The sequence below is a fragment of the Scatophagus argus genome, chromosome 13 (genome assembly GCF_020382885.2).
Source record: "Scatophagus argus isolate fScaArg1 chromosome 13, fScaArg1.pri, whole genome shotgun sequence".
NCBI lineage: Eukaryota > Metazoa > Chordata > Actinopteri > Scatophagidae > Scatophagus > Scatophagus argus.
This window is the reverse complement of record NC_058505.1, coordinates 17,898,811-17,910,525: the sequence shown is the minus strand read 5'-3', so window position 1 is coordinate 17,910,525 and position 11,715 is coordinate 17,898,811. Positions and strand designations below refer to the sequence as shown.

The following is an 11,715-nucleotide window of genomic DNA, read 5'->3' as shown; positions in this document are numbered from 1 at the left end:
CCTGGGTTGTCCCTGTCATGTTATAACTTCTTCAAGTATACAAGACAAATAACCTTACAATAGCCAAGGTTGTAATGCCAACAGTAGGCTGACTGATTAGTTGTGCATTCATGTGCATCATCGTCTCTGACCTCCATTTGATTGTCGGACTTCGGCTGTGTACAAAGGGTGTGTCAATCCAAAGTTCACTGGGTCATGATATTGCCCTGTAGAAAGGCTGAAGTTGCTCACCCCAAACATGTTTCCTTCTTTATCTGTTTGCATAAAATAGTATTGGTCTGGTTGGTTTCCACTGTATGCGCTGTAGGGTGCTTGAATTAGTGACCAGGTAGGTAATTAACTTGTATTATTCTACTTGGTGCCCGAGAGGCCTGAGGATTATTATTTAGGTTCACCTTAAGTCTTGTGTAACTACAAATGTGAATTTTAAGCATGTGGCCCCTTAAAGTGAATCACTGTTCAAAAAAATAAATAAAAAGGATCGAGACAGGGGTTCCTGTAGAAAACTTTTATCTTCATCTTGATTTAAGAAAAGATAAAGACATGGTCATAATGATGTCACATGAAAAATAATCAAACTTGATGACTAAAGTTACTGGTGAAAACAAAGCACATTGCTTTTATGCTGGCTTGTGTTTCACTAAAATTCATAAGAAGCCAATGGTCATTTGAATGAAAAGATTTAAATAGACAACACATTAAGCTACCAGAATGATGATTACGTTTTAAAAAATAAAATAAAAATCTAATGCCATTGCAAACTGAGCAAGGTAAAACACTAGTGCAACTCATACAAACCACCTGAAACAGTTTGTATTACAGTCCCTGTAATGTGACTCATTAGAAAGTCTCTCAAATCCAACTGTGTTTGCATAGAATTGCTGTCCCGTGAATGTTTTACAGCAGCTGCTCAAACTGCTGGAATTAAGCAAGTTAATCATGAACTTAAGCAACAGAGCCGAAAGAGAATTAAAAAATACAATTAAGACCAGCTAAAAGATGGCTGTGTATTGGAGGTCCCTGTGTCCTGTGGAGGTGCATGCCAGTCAACGAAGTCTTACTCGGCATCAACAACCATGATGTGTACAAAGAGTCCAGCTGAAGGGAGAACGTCTCCGTTCTTACTGAGCAGAGGCACGTGTCTGTATCCTGTGTGGGAGCACAAAGTGGCTGCAGTCAGTGGTCAGGGAAAAAGGAGAATATGAAGAGCTCTCTGTGCACAAGTGTGAATCGAGTTCTCTATGTCCCACCAGAGATGGGAAACTTCCTGTCTCTGTTCATTTATGAAGGGTGAAAACCATCACTGGGATACAGTGATAAATGCTGCAAATATCAACTGCCAGTTGCTGAACTTACCCAATTTTAAGCTGTTGAATGGAAGTGTGTACTGTCCAACAAACTCATTATCAGATGTGGAGTCATAGTCTTCGATGAGGAAGCGAACCACTGCCAGCTCTGGCACATACACGTCAAACTGGAAATTTTCATTCCATGATGGGTTGAAGCCTTAAACAGAGGAAAGAAATACGGCATCAGTAATTTACCACAGACGTTATGCATTGTTTATTTCTGATGTTCAGCGCATTCCTGGAGTTATTTGGTGATCTTTTAACTAGCCTTGTCTACGTGTATTTAAAAGACTTCCCAGAATGCACTCTGACAACCCCCAGACAGCATGAACACGTGTTGTATGAAGCGGTGGGTTTTACACAGTAGTGACAGATAAACAGGTACGCAGAGCAGGAGTTTTATCCCAGTGAATAAAAGCTTACAGCTTACAACTTACTCAAAATGCTACGTGCCTTGTATCCACATTGCATTATGGCCTATTGGGGCTTCTACTGGTACAGAAATATTCTACCGTGACTCTAACATGATCCCGAAATCATGCCAAATGCTGATGTTAGCCAGCTGAAAAATGTCAAACTGCATTACATGTGTAATGAAAATAAAAACATTGCACTGACCATGTTCAAGTAATGGTGGAATTGGGAAAACCGCATTGTAAATTGAAAGTAGAATACAGTGAAAGTACCATTGTTGTCGATAGGACTGGTCTCTTTCTCAGCAACGTCAGCCGGCACTCCATACACCTGCACTTTAACCAGCGGGTCCACGATGGAGGACTTCTTGTTGTTCACTTTGGGGAGCTGCTGGGCTGATATAACCTGGTGACAGGAGAGGGGACAGGTCAGAAAATAAAAAGTCCTTCAACATCTGGACAGCAATATATTGAACAGGAAACAAGCATCAATGTCAGCATGTGTGTTCACAGTGAAACACTCAACCATGACATGGAGTGTCTTGTGCTGCAGCCAGTCTCCTCGGGTCAGGGTGATGGGGTCAAACTCTGTCTCTATGTCCCTCATGTAGGCTGGTTTCAGGATGTAGCCGCTCTTTCCGTTAACCAGGAATCTGCCCTGGTTTATGTCCATGTCTGAGCAGCTTGTCTGGAAGTTTAAGGCCACTAAAAAGCAAGTAACATGATGCAAGGACAGTGATGAATCCGACATTACAGACATTTATTTAATGATTTTTTCATTGGTACTAGCTACATAATTGGACTAAATTGTTCACATGAAAGTTTGTAATTTCCTCCTTTTGTCGGTATCATGTACCAATTTGGCAGCCAGCATTCCACAGAGACACTGGGTTGTAGTTGGAGGAGTCGGTCCTGAAGCCTCCTGGGTAGATGCGGCTCAGTTTTTCCACATTATGACGGATGTAAGCATTAGCTGCAGAGATCCAGACACATCACATCAATACCAAGGAACAGAGTTAGATTCTGATCTTCTGTCATCATATGGGAGGGTGCCTCATTTTGTGTACACTATAATCATCATAGCAATACATCTGGTGTCAGGTCTGATTTAACAATAGATGTTAAAAAAGAGTTACTAACAGTTAAAAAAAAAAAAAAATCAAGAATACAGACACGCTAATTAGTTGTTTTCATGATGTAAATACTTAGTTGTAGCCAGGGAAGAAATGAATTCATGTTGAACTGCTTTAGTTTCCAGGTCAGACTTATTTCAAAGGTTTCCAAGAGACAAATGTAATGTAATTTTTTGGAATTAGGTGACACCAATAAGTATTTTATACATTTTCGTAATTGGCAACTTTACAACTTGATAAGTCTTGACATCTTCCTCACCAGACTCCTTTGCCAGATCCATGGCCTTTCCCTCTTTGAAGGATGACATCTCATAGAAGCTCAGGTTTGTCCTTGCGTCCTCAAAGCCGTGGAAGTGGACGCTCTTACAGTAGATCACCATGTCGGACAGCTCTTTGGCCAGTTTCAGCTTCTTCTTCTTCTACACATTACACGGAAATGATGTAAATGCAAAACACGTCTGCAATTGCTAAAGTGTGTTGAGGTACATGTATTGAATCTTATGACCTCCCACCTTGCTTTTGTCTTCCTCATTCTGTTTATCTTCATCATTTGACTCTTCCTCCTCCGTCACGTCCGTGTCATCAGCTGCCGTTGCCTCGGGAGCAAAGCTGGCCTCCAGTTTGTTTAACCTCTTTCCTTTGATCAGGAACTTCCCCTTTAGCTCCTGGAGGTACGTGTGAGCACGCACACACAACAAGCAGTGTTGCTCTGTGGGTGACTTGCATCTTCACAACCATCTGTCATGAAAATAAGATCTATCTATAGATACCTCTGGAGATGGGAAGTTTGTGGGCATGCCCTCCCCCAGGGGGGAAGTGATGAGTGCACTGCCCAGGATGGATCTCATGTGGCAGGCCATGACTTCCTGCTGCTTCACACTGCAGTGGTTCTCCAAGGAGAGGATAACTGGGTAATCTGACGTCTGTGAACAGCCAGACACAGAAAACTTGAGCTTAAAGTAAGGTCAGTGTCAGGTTTTCACAACACCTGAGTTTTAAACTTTGAGACAATCATAGTATAAAAATCTTCAATTCAATGCCTCTCTAAATACCACTGCAATAATAATAATTATAATAAATCAAATAAAAATCCTACACACAAAAAATAGGATAAGTGCTGCTACTCAACAGTCCTGGTCACTGATGTTAATATCTGTACAGACAATAAGCCTGTGAATATTCTCATTCATCCAGGTCATGGTTATCTCAAGGAAATTCAATCGAATGCAACTGGACTTAGTTATTTGTCTTTGAAGACATTTCACCTCTCATCCAAGAGGCTTCATCAGTTCATGCTCGCTTGACTAGGCTGGTCAAGACAAATAACTAAGTCCAGTTGCATTCGATTGAATTTCCTTGAGATCTGTACAGACTTGGACTCACAATCTGTTTCATTGTATCCATTGTATTGCTTTAAACGTGGTATTGGTGGCCTCACCTTAAATGCATACTCCTTGATGGCTGCAATAGCATCTTTGAAGAGGATCTTAGAGGTGAGTGTGTAGCCGTGATAGATGACTGGCTCATCATCTGATCCATCCCAGCAGTCCAGCTCCACACAGCGGCAGCCCTTCAGGAGGGCCCTGAGAGAGAGTCACAACCAGCACAATAGACTGAATGGTTAGACTTCAGCTAGAATTACTTCCTGATGTTAAATGCCTCCATGCTCTAGTTAAGTTGAAGTTTACATCCATGTCTGTCCAGACTCATTTAATATATAAAGATTGAAGACTTTGAAGGAATTTAATAAAAAGTAAGTGTAGTTCTTGGTTAAATGGTAAAGTTATTACAATACTGCACTGTGGCATGTATGATTCCAGTGATATGGGATTAGAGACTATTTTTTACAGAGCAGTACAGAGAACTGACAGTAAAAACTACTGCTGTATTTCTATTGATGCGTGCATTCATAATGAGAAACAAAAAAAAAAACAGTTAATTCACATGTATTCACATTTAGCCAGTAAAGCTGATTCTGAACACAAAGAAACTACAGATTCTAAAACGCGGAGGCTTCACACACATCTTCAACCTGGCAGCACAGAAGAACTAGACAATCAGCACAGTTTCAAGGTGGACACCCAGGATTAGTGTCACCAACTCACTATCTGAACAAACATGAAATATGGTCACAGTCTCCCCTTCTGTTCCAGAAAACAGGTGAGCTTTAAAGAGGTCATTCCTAATCATCCAATTACTTATTTGCACTTTCATAGGCACAAAGTACAGACACAATGCAGCCATTAGTTTCCTAAAATTATGTTTGGATAGAGACCCAATGATGGATAAACATCTGCAGACTGCAGTGATTCTCTCAGAACATTAAGGGTGCAGCAGCTGACTTCAAGACTTCAAAGACAGACTCTTTTCTGCTAACCGAAAGCCGTTACCTGACATAAGCCTCAGTGCTGCTGGGCCCTTTGAGCTGATCCTCCATGAGATAGGTGTTGTGTGAGGAGGAGATGAAGTAGTGGCTGAGTGGATGGCTCATGTCCTGGTACACCTCTTTGTGGTCTGAACTGAGGATCAGGGTCTCTGGATGGTGCAGGTACATGAGGAAGCCATCTCTGGAAAGCAGCTTCTTCTCCTTGGCTGAAGGAACACAAATACAAGGCAGAACAATACACGTACTGTGTGAGAATCTGATCTCCCCAAAATGACTTCAGTATTAAATCTAGCAAAGAGGACTTGGTGACTGGATAGAGAAACCACTTTCTTCTTTGTGCATGCAAGGTTTGAAACTAGAATTGTCACTTGTGTCTCTATTTTTACATTTTCATGGTGAAATTCTGCCTGATAAGCTGACTTATCATTAAGTAGCCTTGGTAGATTGGACAAAAAAATGCCCTCCAATACTTATCTTTAAGAGCACCACCAATACTGAAAAGTGCATAAGGCATGTCTATCTTGTAGATTAACATTGACAGGCGCAAGTAGTCATCAACTAAATGATTAGCTGGCTTTGCAACATGATATTTGACATTGAAAATGACTCATGTTATGACTAAATCTAAACATGAAACAAGACCTCAGGCTTCAACTGTATTGTTAGGTGTGCTTTTTCAACTTTGTACAGAGCCAGTCTTTATGCTAAGCTAAACAAAGCTAACTGCCTCCTGCATGAGAGTGGTATCCATCTTCTCATTCAACTCTTGGCAAGAAAGTGAATAAGTATGTTTCTCTACGTGTCGCATTATTCCTTTAATCCACGTCCCAAACGCAGAGCAGTGTTTATTTATTAATGATCAATGTGTTAGTGATTCAGTTGTGATGTTGAAAGACCAGGACTGAGAACCACTGCTGTAGCACATTACAACCTGAGTGACAATCTGAAAAGAAGACGCTTCATTTAAAATAATGTACTGACCATTTTCATCTGGCTCATACTTCTGGATTATGCTTTGAGCATCGGCCAGTGTGGCTTTCTCTCTCTGTTCTTTCATCAGGAAGTCCACCAGGTTTTCAGCGCTCATCAAGCCCGTAGTTTTGGCATACTCTCCATAGATCACGTCAATTTCCTCCCGATAGGTCAACAGGTTATAGAAATGCTGAATCTCCTCTCCAGCCAGGAATCCAGACTTGGATTTGTCACATTTCTGCATGATGGAATGTCATATAAAAGTTGGTCCATGCTTTAAATATAACCTGAACACAATATTAAAAATAGATCTCAAGAGTACTAAGAAAATGTTAGTATTTTTCTAGCTGCCACTTAACAAAAACTGTGTACCGCCTGGCAAAAGTCTAGGACAAAATAACACTTATACACACACACAAACTAAGGACATCTTCCTTTGACTTCCATTCCATCCACACATTTACTGTAAGGGCATCACCTCAAAGAGCATCTCCGTGTAGACGTCGTCCACTTCAATGTTGATCAGCCGCAGGAAGTTCTTCACCTCTGACTGACTCAGCTTATCATCTTTGTTCTTGTCTGCCTTCTTCAGGCAACTGAAGATCCAGCTGAAAAGTTTTCGGTGTAAGGAATGGATATATGCATGTTAAAACAGACTGTTATTCATAACATATAGGACTTTGAGGTAGCTGAGAACCAATGTCTAAGGATACTGCTCCGTCTTCTGCTGGGTGCTGAGGTTGTTCATGCTGGAGACCACTTTCTGTAGGCTGTTGACCCACTGCTTGGCCTCCTCCTCTGAGCTGGCGATGAGGTCCAGGTTCTTGCGGCGCCCCTTGAACACAATGGAGAAGCAGCGGCCGTCCACCTGCTCCTCTGTGTACTTCCTCAGACCCTCTGACTGACGGCCAATTCGCACCGCTGAGATGTCATCGAGTGAAACTGAACACAGGAGCCGCAAATGTTATTTTTAAAGGAATTGCCTCCCATAGGACTGATAAAATATGGCTTGTTCTGCTGTTTGTGGTTTACTGACGTCACATCGCAGGTTTCTGGAAAATGAATTTCTGCATTTCTACCTGCTGCTTTTTACTGTAAGTTTTTAATGTACAGAGTTGTTGGATGCACCTTTGAGGGTTGGACATTAAGACGTCACCCCACTACAGTTATCAGACTGTGACTATATTAGGACAGTTTATGGATGTAATTTAAGAGGAGAAAATAGGGAGAGCCATTTCAAACCACTCCTTCACACACAATAACAAAATTATTATCTTGATAAAACACACCCACAAAAGATATCACTGCAGTGATGAACAGCCTGTTTTGTATGATGATACAAAGGTCTGTCAGGCAGAAAGATTTTTATGGCTCATTTATAATCCATGAAATAAAATCCATCTGACCTAAAAAACGAAAACGCAAATGTGTTGGATGATGTGCAGGTAAAAATAATGAGTCTAAAGTAAAGAAGAAACTGTAAACATGTCCATCACAACACCAGATGAGTGCGAGAGTTTTGCTGGATGGTCTCACACACATTCTTCTGGGATGCTGGGACAGCACTCACAGGTTTGGTTCGCCTTGAAGAATTTCTTTGATTCACGCCACATGGTCTTGCAGTCTTCCTGGAGTTTGAAGTGGCGGGTCTTTTTCCAGGACGTGGAGCGGACCTTGAGGAGGTCTCCTCCCTTCAGGAGGAACTGGAGGTCTAGATCTCCCTCCATACCTGTGAAAATGGGGAAGCAGAATGTAAAATTACAACAGATTAAACACTAAATTTCCCGAAACCTGTTGAGGTGAAGCCCATCTTACACATACGTCAGCTGACTCAAACCTTTGACACTGCTCAGTTGCCTCCCTTTTAACCTGAATTCATCTCACCAGAAAACTACATGAAAAGAGGGAATAATAAGGTTCAAAGTCAAGCAGGAAACCAATGCAAGCCCCTTTCTTTGCACATGACAACCAAGCTGAGATATACACAACAAAACATGTCTGACCCTGGATGTCACATTAGCTACCAGCTGTTGTTTGAATAAGTGCAGCTCAGCCTACCCAGGATCTTTGCGTTCGTTTGTATCAACTTCTGGCTTCTGGCATGGCTAAGTAATTCCTCAGATCGGCTGAGTGGAGTTTGTCTTTGCAAGCAATTCATGGTGCCCTGAAGTGCTGAAACGCTACCACAGTGTGTTCACAAGGCGTCGGGACCGAGCTGTGTGTAGAGGGACGTGCCGAGTACCAGCCCCTCTCAAAGTTCACTTTTTATCCGTCAGGACTCCCTTCAGGTAGTCAGCTGACAGCCAGACACATCCTCCAGCCAGTCAGCTAGTAATGTCAATAACCGCGGCAAGGAAAGAGGATGTGGCTTACAACGTCTGTCCGCTTCTACTAAATGTTGTTGGGTTTTTTTCTAGTCATTTACTGAGGGAAAACGAGCTGATCAGCACTGGAGACAGATCATTTTTGAAGATCCCGCAGTTAACTTTAGATAATATATGGACAATCGGCCCAGTTTATATACATATATAAATAATTAACACACAGTTTTCATGAGACTAAACGACCAGAGCGTAATACAGCAAGCTTTAAAAAAAATAAAAAGTTTGAAAAAAGAACGTAAATATGCTGTAACAATACATTTAATATAAGGTCGGTGTTGAGTCCAGCAGTGGTTGCTTCAGGGCTCCATCTAGCGGTAGCTTTGCGATAATGTCAAGTGCTGTGATTTAAATAAATTCCACAAAGTTTACTCAGTGTTAAAAAACTTCAAGGTGCCGGCTCACAGGTCAACGACACATTGAGTGCTGAGAAGAGACAATTACGGGTTTATTTAGCGCATCTCCATAACGTGTTTGCAGCCAGTGTTTGTTGAACTCGAGGCTGTGCGCGGTTTTGGTTTTGGCAACACTGTTTGTGTTTGTTGCGCTGAAACTACGCTGGATAAGAGGAGCCACACCTTTCCCCTGAGTATAAACGCTCTTATACATATTAAAGGTGATCGAACAGATTTTGTCCAATACACGAAATACCTACATTTAGTGAAGTAAAAAAAAAAAAAAGTTTGATTACAAAACTGAAAATGTCAGATAAATGAATAATTAGGCTAACCACTCCAGTTTACCCGCATAGTACCACTTTGGCTTGAGGATTCAATGTCGAATAATTATGGACCAAAACAAAATTCCCAACGAAACTGGCTTTAATTCGTACAATGACACAATGAATCCAACATGTGACCCTACCGTTTTCCTGACCGATCCTGTTGGTTTCCATCCTTACTCAGTTGTGTCTCTTCTTTACGCAGTGAGGCCTCGTTATTCCCTGCTGAACTTAATGCACCGTTTCATGTACAGTTGCTCCTGCTGTCCATGTGCAGAGTCAGGTGAGAAAACTCAGGTTAGGGGTTGTTCAGCCGCGTGTGAGGCCAGCCAACGTAAAAGGCGGCGGCACAGGTGGGTCTCTCCGGGCTGTGTGAATGGTGTGAACACTCCTGCAGGCTCTAACACCGGTTTGACGAGCCTGCCATACAAGCTGCGCTGCTGATGTCATAACAGGGTAGGTTACACCTTCATACTAGTTCAGTGCTTAACATACTTAACAGCTAGCAGTTAAAGTGTGCCTCAGTTGGAACTGGTCTTTGCACCTGCAGCCAAAATAGTAATATTAATGATAATAAAAAAAATTCTTTAAGCCATACCCTTTATAATCCCCTTTTTCCTCTAGGGCCAATTCATTCAGGGGAAACCCTAGAAGTGAATCAACAGGGAGGGGGCGTTCGCATGAGAAAGCAGGCTTAATCAAGATACTGTGACTTGTAGTCTGTCTGATAATGCCTTTGTCAATTGTATTTTCAGCTGGACACCTGTTTCTCATTTGAACCCAAGGTAAACATGATCGAGAAGGCTGAATGGCGGAGTTGGCTCGCTGCCCATCCACATAGTTAATAGTGAGCTTGAGCATGTTTGTTACAATGAATGGGACAGATGAAGTTTTTTTTTTCACTTTCCTTTTCATGTGCAGCTTAGCCTTGGTAGGATAATAGCACTGCAATCACTGGTGCGCTGGGGCTCTTGTGGCTCTCAGCACTTCCCTTTCAGGCCTGGCTTACCCTCAGCGCTCTGTCAGCATCAGGATGAGTGAGCTTTAATGCAGCATCGGACGGGGGGGCTTCCGGACAAGGGCCGACCACTTCCAAAATCCACGAGGTTCAGGGAAAATAGAGCTGTTTTCCTCATGGATTGTCTTTACATTTGTATCACAGCTCTGAGTGCATAATGTGTGAGAATCTCACATTGTACATGTGTGTTTATTAACTTCAGAAAGAAAAACAAAACATGCTTTTCATTGTGATTTCACATTTCATAGACTTGGAAAGATTCATCTGGGAGCTTGTCTTCTCCAAGTGCTTTGCTCAAGGGCATCTTGAAGTGCTCAGTGATGAAGGAGAGGGTATTACTTTTTTAAACGATTTCTTCAGTGACGTGTTTGTGTACATGTTCCTGTTCAGTTGTTTACACACCAGAGCTGGTGTGGCTTGTTAGACAAAGGAGCTGATGAGATTTACATTCTCAGTTTCAGTTTTAATAAACTATCTCTGGTTTTTATTGAGAGAATCCCTCATGTGTGTTTTCATGTGTTCTTGTAAAAAGTGAGTGAGTCCAGACTCAGTGAGTCTGGGAAATGGTTCTTTTGCAGCAAATGATGTGTTTGTAAACCATGACACCAACCAGTGATGTTTGACCTTACGGTACTTACATCAGTGACTTTGGATAAAGAATGAATGAATAATTCATGAATAATGAATGAATGATTCACATAAAACATCTCATTTCAAAACAATGTAAACAGAAAGTTCTAAGTAATTACTCTTGCTGACAATAATGTGTCTTTGACTGGTGTCTGTGCTTGGTGGACGAGCAAGAACAGGCCCTGCTGATTCCTCACATACCACTGATACCATCCATCGTTCTGCTGCTTTCGCCAAAACTTCCCCATGTTCCCCATGTCACAGTGACACAGATCATGCAGTTCCTGGGTTACCAAATGTTAATAAGAAATTACACTCAGTTATGAATACTGCAGAGCACACACAGTCCATCTGCTTTTCATGAAACATCTTGGCCAGTTCCAAGGTTCATCATGGAAATTTAAATATTAAAAATAGCCTAAATAAATTTTAAACATGCTGTAGACTATGTGCAATCCAGTTGATGTACATTTACTCAAGTAGTCTGGTCCACCAAGGTACAATGTTAAAGTTTTTGTGCTGCTCTTAGAACATGCGAAGAGTTTACAAAAACAATGAATTGTTATAGTCTAAACTAAGGGTAATCCTTATACGGTAATGCATTGATAATATTAATACAATTATATAATAGCCTGCAGATTTGACAAGAACTATTTTTTTTTACTTTTGTTAATTACCTCTGTTGCTGTTCTTGTGGTATTTGCTGTTGTCT

At 41.5% G+C, this 11,715-nt stretch overlaps 1 protein-coding gene and 1 long non-coding RNA gene across 5 annotated transcripts; one reads left to right on the top strand and one right to left on the bottom strand.

The window, feature by feature from the left end:
- Positions 1–493: 493 nt before the first annotated feature.
- LOC124069319 (1-phosphatidylinositol 4,5-bisphosphate phosphodiesterase delta-1-like) lies at positions 494–9,702 on the bottom strand. 4 transcript variants are annotated; one of them, XM_046408383.1, is made up of 16 exons: positions 8,312–8,454; positions 8,091–8,144; positions 7,824–7,982; positions 6,967–7,195; positions 6,732–6,861; positions 6,263–6,491; positions 5,286–5,487; positions 4,334–4,478; positions 3,666–3,818; positions 3,408–3,560; positions 3,155–3,314; positions 2,619–2,735; positions 2,289–2,467; positions 2,036–2,168; positions 1,357–1,506; positions 494–1,149 (listed from the first exon to the last, which is right to left on the bottom strand). In XM_046408383.1, the coding sequence occupies exons 3-16, from the start codon at positions 7,978–7,980 to the stop codon at positions 1,058–1,060; spliced, it is 2,229 nt and encodes a 742-aa protein (XP_046264339.1). In that variant the 5' UTR covers positions 7,981–7,982; positions 8,091–8,144; positions 8,312–8,454; the 3' UTR covers positions 494–1,057. The 4 variants fall into 4 exon arrangements, with proteins under 4 accessions (XP_046264339.1, XP_046264338.1, XP_046264337.1 ...); XM_046408382.1 differs by lacking the exons at positions 8,091–8,144; positions 8,312–8,454 and adding an exon at positions 9,499–9,702; XM_046408381.1 differs by lacking the exon at positions 8,091–8,144 and having other exon boundaries at positions 3,155–3,311; positions 8,312–8,587.
- On the top strand, positions 9,670–10,709 carry LOC124069327. Its single transcript, XR_006845045.1, has 3 exons — positions 9,670–9,811; positions 10,111–10,532; positions 10,622–10,709. It is a non-coding gene; the product is annotated as an uncharacterized LOC124069327 (long non-coding RNA).
- Positions 10,710–11,715: the final 1,006 nt, after the last annotated feature.

Bases quoted from the DNA above. Each gene is read 5' to 3' on its own strand.
- LOC124069319 (XM_046408380.1), bottom strand. From the start codon at position 8,411: ATGAATTGCTTGCAAAGACAAACTCCACTCAGCCGATCTGAGGAATTA. The intron at 6,862-6,966 runs GTATCCTTAGAC...AAAACTTTTCAG, and splicing joins ACCCAGCAGAAGACGGAGCA to CTGGATCTTCAGTTGCCTGA. The intron at 2,169-2,288 runs GTTGAGTGTTTC...TCCTGTCACCAG, and splicing joins ACAAGACACTCCATGTCATG to GTTATATCAGCCCAGCAGCT.